General features: G+C 45.5%; 1 protein-coding gene across 3 annotated transcripts in view; it reads right to left on the minus strand.

The window, feature by feature from the left end:
* Positions 1-12866, minus strand: part of SERINC5 (serine incorporator 5) — a 151825-nt gene that overhangs the window by 34817 nt on the left and 104142 nt on the right. For all 3 annotated transcript variants that reach the window (XR_008502609.2, XM_054488017.2, XM_054488014.2), the window contains exons 9-11: positions 5238-5304; positions 1621-1660; positions 448-592 (exon numbers count right to left, since the gene is read on the minus strand). Coding sequence is in view for 2 of the 3 variants with exons in the window: in XM_054488017.2 (XP_054343992.1) it covers positions 448-592; positions 1621-1660; positions 5238-5304 (252 nt within the window). In the remaining variant the exon portion in view is untranslated. The remainder of the gene's footprint in view (positions 1-447; positions 593-1620; positions 1661-5237; positions 5305-12866) is intronic.

Raw genomic sequence — 12866 nt, forward strand, 5'->3', positions numbered from 1 at the left:
GAGACTGTCCATATAGAGCTAACCTTCCATTTTCTTAAAGTTGCCATAAGCATCACCAGTTTCCAGGGTTAAAACATACCTGTCCACTGTTAAAACTCAGAACTTGCTTGTAATCCCAGCACTTTGAGAGGCTAAGGCAGGTGGATCACTTGAGGTCAGGAGTTCAAGATCAGCCCGGCCAACATGGTGAAACCCCGTCTCAACTAAAAATATAAAAATTAGCTAGGCATGGTGGTGCGTGCATGTAATCCCAGCTACTCGGGAGGCTGAGGCACGAGAATCGCTTGAATCCGGGAGGCAGAGGTTGCAGTGAGCCAGGATTGTGCCACTGCACTCCAGCCTGGGCAACAGAGTGAGACTCCTTCTCAAACAAACAAACACGAACAGTACTTAACTCTTAACTTTAAGACTTTGCTTCAAAAATACCTAAGCAAATGGGCCACTCACTTGAACCAGTTGGTGACGGTCATCATCACATACAGGGAAGCTAGGAAGAACACGAAGTGGAAGTAGGAGTAGATGTAGACGGTGCCTTTCTTCTCATCATAAATGACCCGTGGTCCCTCCTTCCCCGGCTGCTGCTCTTCAGTGTCTGTGAAGCACAGAGGGAGCCCAGGCTTAATGAGTGAATGTGTGTGTTTACCATTCAGCCAAGTCACGCTCGCTAATTCTACAGGGCTGTCAGTAGAAAAGATGCCAGAAAGCCATCTGTACCCTCTGGCAACTTCAATCTGTGCCCTAAGCACAAAACCCCCACTCTACCCTAGCAACTTCCGTAACAGGAAGAGTTACCTAATGCCATATTTATTTTTATGTATTTATTTTTTGAGATGGAGTTTCACTCTTTTTGCCCAGGCTGGAGTGCAGTGGCATGATCTTGGGTCACTGCAACCTCCACCTCCCAGGTTCAAGCGATTCTCCTGCCTCAGCTTCCCAAGTAGCTGGGATTACAGGCGCACGCCACCATGCTTGGCTAATTTTGTATTGTTTTTTAGTAGAGACAGGGTTTTGCCATGTTGGCCAGGCTGGTCTCAAACTCCTGACCTCAGGTGATCCACCCGCCTCGGCCTCCCAAAGTGCTGGGATTACAGGCATAAGCCACCGCGACTGGCCTGCCACATTTATTTTAACAGAAAGAGAACCCTTAAAAACCCTTAAAGACGTAAAACTTACTATAGACGTAAAACTTACTATAAGCATAGCAGAAAGTGAGAGTAAAACAAGAGTTAGTTCTCAAGCCCTTGGAATCCTCCAATCCAAGAAGGAAAGTAAGGTGAAGGAATGAAACAGCCCCAAAACAAGGTGTCAGGACCTCTTGGTATTTTCCAAATCATTCCTTTTTAAAAAATGTGCTTTCTGATTCTCTAAATCTCACTGTATAATTTAATTTACATATAAACCAAAATTTGGACTGATTCTCCCTACCAGAATACCAACACAAACAAAACTCACCTATCCTTCAGGAAGAATGTGAAAAGTATATAAGTAGTAAGTCAGCTTTAGAATAAAAGTTTCTCCTTACTATTCAAGTTATTTGTGTCTGAATCCCAAATGACTACAGATTAGAGCTATAGGACTGCAGTACCACACAGATGCAAAGAATAAAAGTGCTCTGCTTACCCTCTCCACCAGGACTGAAGCAAAAACAACAGCGAGCTATCTGTGAAAGCAAAAGCAACAGTCAGGCGGCTTGTGTTCTATTTCTAGTCCACCTCAGTACGGCAGCAGTAACCCTTATTTGAACCACCTCCCAGGCCCTGAATTGCACGTATCCCTTCAAAAGATGTGGACTGTTCTTTCCCAGGTGTGCCGGGTGTTGGTGACAGGAAACCCCATGGAGGGAGATGTGCCACAGAGATCCTCATCCGTGGACTTGGTGCTCGCTCCTGCTACCATGAATGTTGGCAGCAGAGCCTCGAGATAGGAGCTCCTTTACCCTTCCTGGGTAAGTGCCATGGAATGGCTGATCACGGCAGGGGTAAAGGCTGTGCCATTATGGCCCCTGGGGTTAGGGAGGCTTTGTCCAGTTGCACTGTCCTTCAACTTCACCCTCTGCCGAATTTTGCCTCCTTCCCCTTCTCCCTCCACATGTGCTGACTTTTAATAAATATCCCAAGCAACAAACTGCCTCAGCCTCTGCTTCTGGAGAACTCAATGTGAAACCCAATGAACGTGACAAGAGCCCCACTCTCCTGGTGCTCCCTTCTCACGCTTTGCTTTCAATGTTATTTCATTAAATCCTCTTTGACCTTTGCATTGGGCTTATTATTATCCTGTGTACAGCTGAGGAAACTGAGGTCAGGCAGGTTAACTGGCCAAAGTTACCAAACTAGCTTAGTGACAGAGCTGGAACAGACGAATGCAGGATGGGGACACCAAGATCCATGATTCACAATAGGTAACACGTGGTATCTAGGAGGTTGGCAAAGCTGGTAGGATCTGAAATCGTAAAATGAAGGAATCTGGAAGCAGCCTACCCATGTTTCCTATCAAAATCAAGCTGTTGCACAGGCCGTGGACAGGGATGGAAGGAATGCTTGCCTTTGATGCATCTCTGGTACCTTGCAAATTTTCTATTTTTTCTTTTTTTTTTTTCTTTTTTTTTTTTTTGAGATGGAGTTTTGCTCTTATTGTCCAGGCTGGAGTGCAATGAAACGATCTCGGCTCACCGCAACCTCTGCCTCCCGGGTTCAAGCAATTATCCTGCCTCAGCCTCCCAAGTAGCTGGGATTACAGGCATGTGCCACTATGCCTGGCTAATTTTGTATTTTTAATAGAGATGGGGTTTTTCCATGTTGTTCAGGCTGGTCTCGAACTCCAGGCCTCAGGTGATCCACCCACCTCGGCCTCTCAAAGTGCTGGGATTACAGCCGTGAGCCACCGCGCCCAGCCATTATTTCTTACCTACTCAAAATAATAAATTTAATTTTTAAAAATCAGGTTATGTGTAGTCCCAGCTATTTGGGAGGCTGAGGGAGGAAGACTGCTTAAGCCCATGAGTTTGAGGCTGCAGTAAGCTGTGATCCCACCACTGCACTCCAGCCTGGGTGACAGACTGAGGCCCTGTCTCCAAAGAAAAAAAGTACGTGATTTCAGAAGGACTCTGGTAAACAGAATACTAAGACAGCCAGGGAAGTGCAGGGCCCTTAGCACTCTGTGGCTGAAGATATTTCAACTACAAAGAACAGCCAGCCAAGGATGAGAATATGAGAGCTTGAGCCTTCATTTCATTTGTGTATCAAGGCCAAGCCCTTGTTTCCCTGGTTGGCAAGGAAACCTTTAACGGAGGTATTAGCCTTAACAGGAGCGTGGATTAAGTGGGCCCAAGACACGGTATGCTGAGGTCTTAGTTCTTTTGAAGTTCAAGTGACCGTAAGAAACTATGAACTCTCACTTTTAAAGTTGTGTCCTGTGAAATGTGATGCAGGAGAGCAAACCAACTTCCATCCCGTATGCTCTCCAGTTCAGAAGGAAACACTCGGACATTTTCCCTTGGACTGCGAAGAGAAACATCCTCTCTTAAATCTAACTTGGAGACTTGCTGTTCTTTGAGCTTGAACTCTGTACACAATAGGGACATTGAAACCATAACCATACAACCTCAGCAGGTGGTCACCTAGTCAATGGTGAGAATAAACACCCCTTCTACAGACCATTCTCTTCTCTTTAATAGGCAGTAACCTATTCAAACTCAGCACAATTTTCTCCTTTAGGCAACAGAAAGAGTTGGTGAATGATGCTGGCAGATTGAGAGCCCTTCATAATGGCTCACTATATCCAGGTCAGGTGCAAGAGAGACCATCCCCAGACACCCAGCTGCAGAGTAAAGTGCCCATATCTGGACAGACACCACGGCTGTTCCATCCACGGAAAGCTATTAGAACGCAGGCAGTGGCCGGATACCAGCTGCCTGCAGTCAGCAGCAAGGAGCAGGGTTCAGCAGCTCAGCTCCTGGACAGCAGTGGTCAAGAACACAGACCCTGGGGCCAGAGCACACGGTTTACATTCTGGCAAATCAAAACCTGTGAGGCTTAAATGACTTAACTCTTCTGGTTTTCCCCTCTGTAAAATGGAGGTAATAGCACGTCACTGGGTTTTTATGAGGATTAAGTGAAATCACATAGGAAGAACTTAGAACAGTGCCTGGGACATAGCAAGTGCTGTAAGTCTTAGCCATCTTTGGAACCCCTGGTTTTCATTCCTGGGTCACAGCTGAGTCTTTCCCTGGCTGCCTCCATCTGATTAGACCTTGCTGATGTTGGTAGATGAGAGCCCCAGAAAGACTCTTGCACAATTAAGAAAATAACAGACATTTTGTTGACTGATAGGCATCTGCTGAACACCTTGAGGCTTTGGATGTGCAGGCAACCAATGTATGTATTGTTCATAACACTCTACCTGACAAAACGCCCACCTGATGGAACTGACAAATGAGTTAATGTATCTACAACGTTCAACAGAGTCAGGCAGAGCAGATATGGTTCCTTCCCTTTCCTCTCTCCTTTCTTCCAAACAGCTATTACATAATCTCACAGCCATGCTGTGTATGGAGGGCACAGACAAGTATGAAACAGGTGGATGGATCAGAAGTTAAAATAAAACCCACCAAGACTCCATTATGGCAAGGCAAGAGCGCAGGGTGCAGCCTGACAAGGTTACCGGAGCCTCTGGTTGGGGGTGAGCGGCAGGATGCCACCCAAGCGGCCAGCTTTCTTACAGAAAATCAAGAATGGAGTGATTCATTTTAATCCCATAGCATACAAAGGAAAGCAGGAAAGCATTTATTTTTCTTTTTTATTTTATTTTTTTGAGTCAAAGTTTCACTCTATTGCCCAGGCTGGAGTGCAGTGGTATGATCTTGGCTCACTGCAACCTCTGCCACCAGGGTTCAAGTGATTCTCGTGTCTCAGCCTCCCAAGTAGCTGGGACTACAGGTGTGAGCAACCACGCCTGGCTAATTTTTGTGTTTTTAGTAGAGATGGGGTTTCACCATGTTGGCCAGGCTGGTCTTGAACTCCTGACCTCAGGTGATCCACCCGCCTCGGCCTCCCAAAGTGCTGGGATTACAGGCATGAGCCACCACACCCGGCCAGCATTTATTTTTCTATACAAAAATCTTTCCTCAGCAGAAAAACAGGATCATGGAATGCAGATTGATAAAGATACAAACACAAAAGGCCCTCCTGAGAAATGGATCTTCTGAGATGAAGCAGGACAGGAAAAGGAAATGAACTTACTTCCAATTCAGGAGCTGCGTATCGCCCCTGCAGAGCGTCGGAACTCGATCTTGTGGTTGATGTCAAACTAAGAAACAGACAAAAAAGTCAGCTGGGCGTATTAACACATTACAACACATGGAATGAAGGGGAAAGCCGGCTGGCCAGTGCTCCGACGAGAGCCTCAATGTAACCTACCATTCAGGTGACTTAAATCAAAGCAATCTATTTTAATACCTCTCCTTATTCCAAAATTGGCTGGCTGATTCTATAGTTGATATCATTTTACACAGATTGCATTAGATCATTTTATGCAAAGAAGTTTGTACGTAGAGAAGTAAGATATCTTGGTTTTCAGTATTGCTTTTTGCCTCTCCTCCCTCAAATGCTACAATAGTTTTCTAATTTCACTTTATCTTTCCCTTCCTTTGACTAGTCTTGCTTAGAGGGAATCAAAAGCAACGAGCCCAGAGATGGCAACAGAAAGCAAGGGTATGAAGCAAAAGTCGCAGTTATTTACTGTGATAGCAAAACAAGGCTTGCTGTTTGGAAGAGTAGCAGTCGAGGTAATAAAAAAATTCTGCCACTTCCTCGAGACCTAGAAAGGTATGTTAGACAAATTGCCTTGCATGGGGCAAAATAATTTATTTTTCCTGAAAACAACAACAGGCCAGAAGTGGTGGCTCATGCCTGTAATACTCTGAGAGGAAGGGGTGGGAAGATCACTTGAGGCCAGGAGTTTGAGAAGAGCCTGAGCAACATAGCAAGACCTCGTCTCTACAAAACAAAAACACAGAACATTTTAAGCAAATATATACAATACTTAGGGTTCCAGCTAACTTTACAGATTGATTTAGCAAATATTTACTGAAGGCCCACTATGTATCAGGCCCGATTCTAAGCACTGGGGACTCAGTGACACAGGCAACAATCCTGCCATCATGTAGCTTCTGCGCTGGCCTGACATGGGCGGGGCGTGTTGGTGCTCAAGAAGCTGGTCTGCTCATGGAAAGGTGGGGACACACACTCATCTCAATCCAGCGAACCCCATGAGGCAACACTGCGCAGTCTCATCCTCTTTCCCAAGGAGAGAAGAGATCAATGAGACAGAGATAAACAATAAAAAGCTTTCCTCATACAGAAGCCCACTGAGATCCAAGTTCAGTTTCCTTTGTGGTCCACTCAAGTACAACAGCATTACTTTCATTTCTGCTTTGAACTGATGGATGCTAATCCAGGCCCACGCCACTCCACCTCCTGACTGTGTGCCTGGTCAGAAGAAGACAGAAACATCTCCCAATGACTGCGCACCCAAGGAACACAACACCTAATCCGATATTTAAGAGCGGCCTGGCTGGGTGTGGGCTCACACCTGTAATCTCAGCACTTTGGGAGGCTGTGGAAGGTAGACCACTTGAGCCCAGGAGTTCGAGACCAGCTTGGACAACATGGCAAAACCCTGTCTCTACAAAAAATACAAAAATTAGCCAGGGGTGGTGGCATATGCCTGCAGTCCCAGCTACTGGGGAGGCTGAAGCAGGAGAATAAATTGAGCCTGGGAGGTTGCAGTGAGCATGATCACCCCAGTGCACTTCAGCCTGAGTGACAGAGGGACTCTGTCTCAAAAAAAAAAAAAAAAAGAGCAGCACATATTCTGTGCATACAAGTTTTGATTTAGTACAGTGTATAGTTTTCACAGGGGAAAATGTAAGTTTTTAATTTTAAGAAGAGATCAGTATCTGAAATTTTCATTTGAAAGGTAACATTCATTATTTACGAGGCTCAGAATAGGCCAGGTGCAGTGGTTCACACCTGTAATCCCAGCACTTTGGGAGGCCGAGGCGGGTGGATCCCTTGAGGTCAGGAGTTCCAGACCAGCCTGGCCAACATGGCAAAACCCCGTCTCTACTAAAAATACAAAAATTAGCCAGGTGTGGTGGCCGGCAGCTGTAATCCCAGCCGCTCAGGAGGCTGAGGCACGAAAATCGCTTGACACTCAGGAGGCAGAGGTTGCTTGACACTCAGGAGGCAGAGGTTGCAGTGAGCTGAGATCACGCTACTGTACTCTAGCCTGGGCAAGAAAGTGAGACTCTGTCTCAAAAAGAAAAAAAAGCCTCAGAGTAAATATTCTACTCTATAAATTCTTTGGATTAACATAATTTCCGGAAAACAAAGCTCTTGATTTGGGCTCCTTTGCCACTTCACCATCAAAGAGGCCTAACATGAGGAAGGTTTTGTTTTTACTTTAAAAAAGAACTACATTCAGAGCATCATTAATGCCATGTGACTTCTACAGGTAGATGTTACCCTACATTAAGATCTTTATTCAGTTGCCGGACGTGGTGGCTCACATCTGTAATCCCAACACTTTGGGAGGCTGAAGCGGGCAGATCACCTGAGGTCAGGAATTCCAGACCAGCCTAGCCAACATGGTGAAACCCCATCTCTACTAAAAATACAAAAATTAGCCAGGCATGATGGGGGGCGCCTGTAATCCCAGCTACTCGGGAGGCTGAGGCAGGCGAATTGCTTGAACCCGGGAGGCAGATGTTGCAGGAAAAAAAAAGATCTTTATTCAGTTGTAGCCTTTCTCCATACAACACTCTTCTTGGAATTATCAAGAAAAGGTTTTTTTTATAAGCTCTTAAAGCCTAGGAAATTCTTATTATCTGCATTCAGGCTATTACAAAGACCACTGTTTGGTAAGCACAGCACGAATTGCTATAAAACAATTACTGGGTTACCTATAAACCTCGCCTCTTCCTGTGCTAAGATAGGTGTGACTTTAACCCAGTATTTCCCATGGGGATAGAGGGAGACTTACAGCATTGGGTTAAGACAATGCTTTATTGTACGGAGAATGCCTAACACACCACAGCGTGTTTACTGTCTCTGCCTGCTGCCACCCCACCCCAACCTGGCCAAAATGCCAGCAGTGCTCTGCAGTCATGGTGACAGCCAAAAAAAAAAGCCATGCCCTGTTTCCCTGCAGAACCACTACAGTGCCCAGAACCCCTTCACACTGGCAGAAGAATGCACAATGCAGGTGCCCCTCAACACTGGCACTGCAGATGCTTTTGAAGCTGGCCAAAGTCCACTAGACCACAGAAAATCTCTAAATAACATGTCCAAAGTTTCATGGAGATCACACATTCCGCCTCCCTGACAAACGTACAGGGCAGGCCCTTGACAGATCCCATGACTACTCCCAGCCTTTGTGCAATGATGAAGATCAGTCATGCTCCCCTGTGCTATAGAACCCAAAGGAGACCTGAGCTCTCTGTGAACCTGGGGCATAGGGGTGGAAGATTTCTTTTTCTTTTTTGGAGACAGAGTTTCACTCTTGTTGCCCAGGCTGGAGTGCAATGGCTCGATCTCGGCTCACCGCAACCTCCATCTTCCAGGTTCAAACGATTCTCCTGTCTCAGCCTCCCGAGTAGCTGGGGTTACAGGCATGCACCACCGTGCCTGGCTAATTTTGTATTTTTAGTACAAATGGGGTTTTCTGCATTTTGGTCAGGCTGGTGTTGAACTCCTGACCTCAGGAGATCTGCCCGCCTCGCCCTCCTAAAGTGCTGGGATTACAGGCGTGAGCCACTGCGCCCGGCCATGGGGTGGAAGATTTCTAACTTGAAGATTTCTAGCTGGCAGGCAGGCCAGAGCAGAATTCCCAAAATGAAGATACAAATCTCCCCCCTCCTTTCTCCACCCCCCTTAAGGGCCCAGAATGTACCAAAAAAAATAATACTCTTCCTTGATTTCTCAACTTTTTTTAATGTAAAACAATCCCCTCGGCAATGCTATCACACCAACCTGCGAACCAACCCACTTCAAACTAGGAAGTTGTTTAACATTGAATAAAGATTCTTACTTTTTCCAGTTTTATATTTAAAAGGATATTTTCAAAGATGGTTCAATATTAAGAATTATTTTTTCTCTTAAACACAGATAAAAGTGGAAAGGCCAGGAAACTTTATAGTGCAAATGCCTTGTAATAATATAATTACGCAAGTCATCCAGTTTATCTTTCTCCCTCAGGGGACATTACACCAAGCCATCTGAGGAAAAAGAGCCAGGGAGAGACTATCCACCAGTGTCCCTAAATACTCCCGCAAAGGAGCCTCAGGAAAGGTTGCCCAAAGTTGGGAGTAGAGAGCTACAGGTATAGGCTCCATGCTTCCTTACACGTACAATGAGGAGACTGACCTGATCAACTCCAGGATCCTGTCCAGGCTGACAGTTTAAAGTTGAAGGCAACAGAATAACAATTTCAATCAAAATCCAGAGACCAAGGGAGGAATTAAGAAATAGTTCGTGGAGGCCAGGATTTGTCACAGCAAAGCTCCAGACTAAAGGGGTGTGGAGGGATGGGCCTATAGAAAGAGCCATCAGGGCTGGGCATGGCGGCTCATGCCTGTAATCTCAGCACTTTGGGAGGCCAAGGCGGGCAGATCACCTGAGGTTGGCAGTTCAAGACCAGCCTGACCAACATGGTGAAACCCCGTCTCTACTAAAAATACAAAAATTAGCCGGGCATGGTGGCGTGGTGGCACGCGCCTATAATCCCAGCTCTTCAGGAGGCTGAGGCAGGAGAATCGCTTGAACCTGGGAGGCGGAGGTTGCAGTGAGCTGAGATTCTGCCATCGCACTCCAGCCTGGGTAACAGAGCAAAACACCGTCTCAAAAAGAAAAGAGCCATCAGAATGCCAGGTGCCATGGTTATGCCTGTAGTCCCAGCTACTTGGGAGGCTGAGGCAGGAGGATTCCTTAAGCACAGTTTACCCAGCCTGGGTAACATAGTAAGAACTTGCCTTAAAACACTTTTTTTATCTAAAAAAATAAAAAGAGCCATCAGAGAACTCCCACAAGTGGACCAAGGTGAGGGCTTACATGGGGTCCAAGCTATGATGTTCTTTCACAGCAATGATTCCTGGGTGCAACGGAAGGAGGCTCTGGAGAGAAGGCGGTGCCAGGCAGAAAGGCAGGGAGTAGGTTTGGGTTGAGCCCTTTTTCTGAGCTGAGGCTACAAACATTAAAACATACTCCTAGAGAGTACCCCAGCTGCAAGAGTCAGGACGGAGATACCCCAAAGGAAACAAGTATTTGGGGGTGGGGCTTGGGGGCTCTGGAGGGGGAAGGGAAAGAGAGGAGCTAGGGAGCTTTCCAGTCTTCTACAACTTTACAAAACAGTGGACCCCAGGCAATCTTGGCCTTCTCCTTTTAACCTACAAACTATCTATAGTCTCTGGCTTCCTACAATTTCTATCAAGAATCCTAGATATTCCTGCAATTACGTTCAAATGACAGTTCCCACCCAGACGATGTGGCCTTTTTGTAACATCCTCCAACCTTTCATTCCTCTGAGTCAGGAAGGAAAACAAACTCTTCAGAAGTCCAGATCTGAAAAAACCCTAGTTGGGCTAACTCCCACCCCTACAGCATTCCTTTTATTCCCAGGCCCTACAAAGCCTGAATTTAGTGTTCTTAAAGCTGACCCCTCGAAGAGCTGCAGTGAGTAATTACAGCAAACATCAATCACATGGACCCCAGGGGAACTAACTCCTAGGGCGCCCAGCCCACACAGTGTGCTCTCGCCTACAGATTACAGAAGTACCCCACAGAGCAGACTGGTCATCCTCATCTCCACTTTGTAGGAGCTGCAGTTTTGTATGTTCTCATCCCACCAGACACTGCAGTTTTGTGGTTTACGTATTCAATAACAATGTTTCTTGCTGGTATTTAGACAGATTTTTTTTTAGTAGCTATCAACTTTGAAAATTGACAACTTTTGGGAATATCAGACCATCCCTTACCAATCTCCACTATGGTGCCTCAGTCCTGTAAGAGACAACATTTTATTTATCATCTCTCACTCAAGGGCCAACTCAGAAGAATTCTTTACACCTGCTAGAAATAGTGAGAAAATATGATAGGGTGAAAATTCCATGTTGTGAAACGCCCTATGTGTGGTAACCCTATGCAGCAGGCTAAGAAGAATTTTTGCCATCTTTTCCATTGAAGGGTTTATGGCAAATCCAAACTCTACTTTATCTAAAAGGAATTTTTTTTTTTTTTTTTGAGATAGAGTTTCTCTCTTGTTGCCTAGGCTGGAGTGCAATGGTGTGATCTCAGCTCACTGCAACCTCCGCCTCCTGGGTTCAAGGAATTCTCCAGCCTCAGCCTCCCGAGTAGCTGGGATTACAGGCATATACCACCACACCCGGCTAATTTTTGTATTTTTAGTAGATATGTGGTTTCACCATGTTGGCCAGGCTGGTCTCAAACTCCTGACCTCAGGTGATCCACCCACCTTGGCCTCCCAAAGTGCTGGGATTACAGGTGTGAACCACCGCGCCTGGCCAAGGGCAAATATTTTTTTTCATTTGGTACCCAGTAACCCACAAAAACATAATTTTATTCTGTCAAATATCTTCATAGTTGGTTTTTTAAGACAGGGTCTCACTCTGTTGCTTAGGCTGGAGTGGAGACACCCCTAGCTCACTGCAGCCTTAGACACCTGGGTTCAAGTGATCCTCCCATCTCAGCCTCCCAAGTAGCTGGGACCACAGGCACGTGCCATCACGCCTGATTTTTTTGGTAGAAACAGGGTCTTGCTATGTTGTCCAGGCTGGTCTCAAATTCCTGGGTTCAAGTGATCTCCTGCCTCAGCCTCCCAAAGTGCTGGGATTATTGGCGTGAGCCACTGCACCACGCAGCCTGCTTCCTATATTGTAGGTACTCAGTGAACAACTTAGGAATTAATAAAATTGAAAGGCCAGAAAGAAGTCACCACAGTCCATTATGCAACAACAAGGAGACTCTGTCACTATGTCACACACAGGCCAAGAATGAATGTATGTAACCATCATCTTAACATCCACCTGTAAAACAACAAGCATTTTATTGCTTGATGCGTGACCCTGAGCAAATAGACTCTAAAAGGTCTGTGTCCCTGTTGGTCCCTTTCTAATAGTAGAAGTTGTTAAAGGAGGTAAGAGAAAATGCCAACATGCTCAGAAAGACATTGTATTTATACAAGCTATCACCACCAGGAGTATTTAGTTTCAGCAAAAAGGCAGTTTACAATGTGCCTATGGCTGAATTCAATGGAACTGAATTTTTATACTGAACATTAACAAAATGTAAACACAGAAGTAAAGGCTAAATGTGAAAAGGTTACTGTTAAAGGGAAGCTTACTTATCAGTGAAATATATATCCAGATTAACTAGCCATTTCTATCCTTGACTTTTCTCCCTCTAGCAACCTTTTAAACCTTTTAAAAGTGGAATAACCCCCACCACAAGCATCTGAAACACAGCCCACTCATATATCACATCTACTTTTGGAGGAGCTGCTTTGCCTAGTGAACAACAGCATTGTGGGTTTTAGCAGAAAAGAGAAGGAACATTTCTTGTCTGCACGGAATGACCACGCATGCAGCACTTTGTACTCTTTCTATCAACAGCAGAACAAAGCTATTTCCTTTGGATTAGAAAGCTGCCAGGACAGGCTGGCACATTCTATCTCTTCTTCACTTTGTGCTCCCCTGCCCTCCAGTAAAGGTATAGCAAACTACTATTCAACCATCTTTTAAAGGGTGTTAGGCAACGGTGCTGCAACATACCATATATTTGCTTTATTTACCCCAA

Source organism: Pongo pygmaeus, chromosome 4 (genome assembly GCF_028885625.2).
Source record: "Pongo pygmaeus isolate AG05252 chromosome 4, NHGRI_mPonPyg2-v2.0_pri, whole genome shotgun sequence".
NCBI classification, from domain to species: domain Eukaryota; kingdom Metazoa; phylum Chordata; class Mammalia; order Primates; family Hominidae; genus Pongo; species Pongo pygmaeus.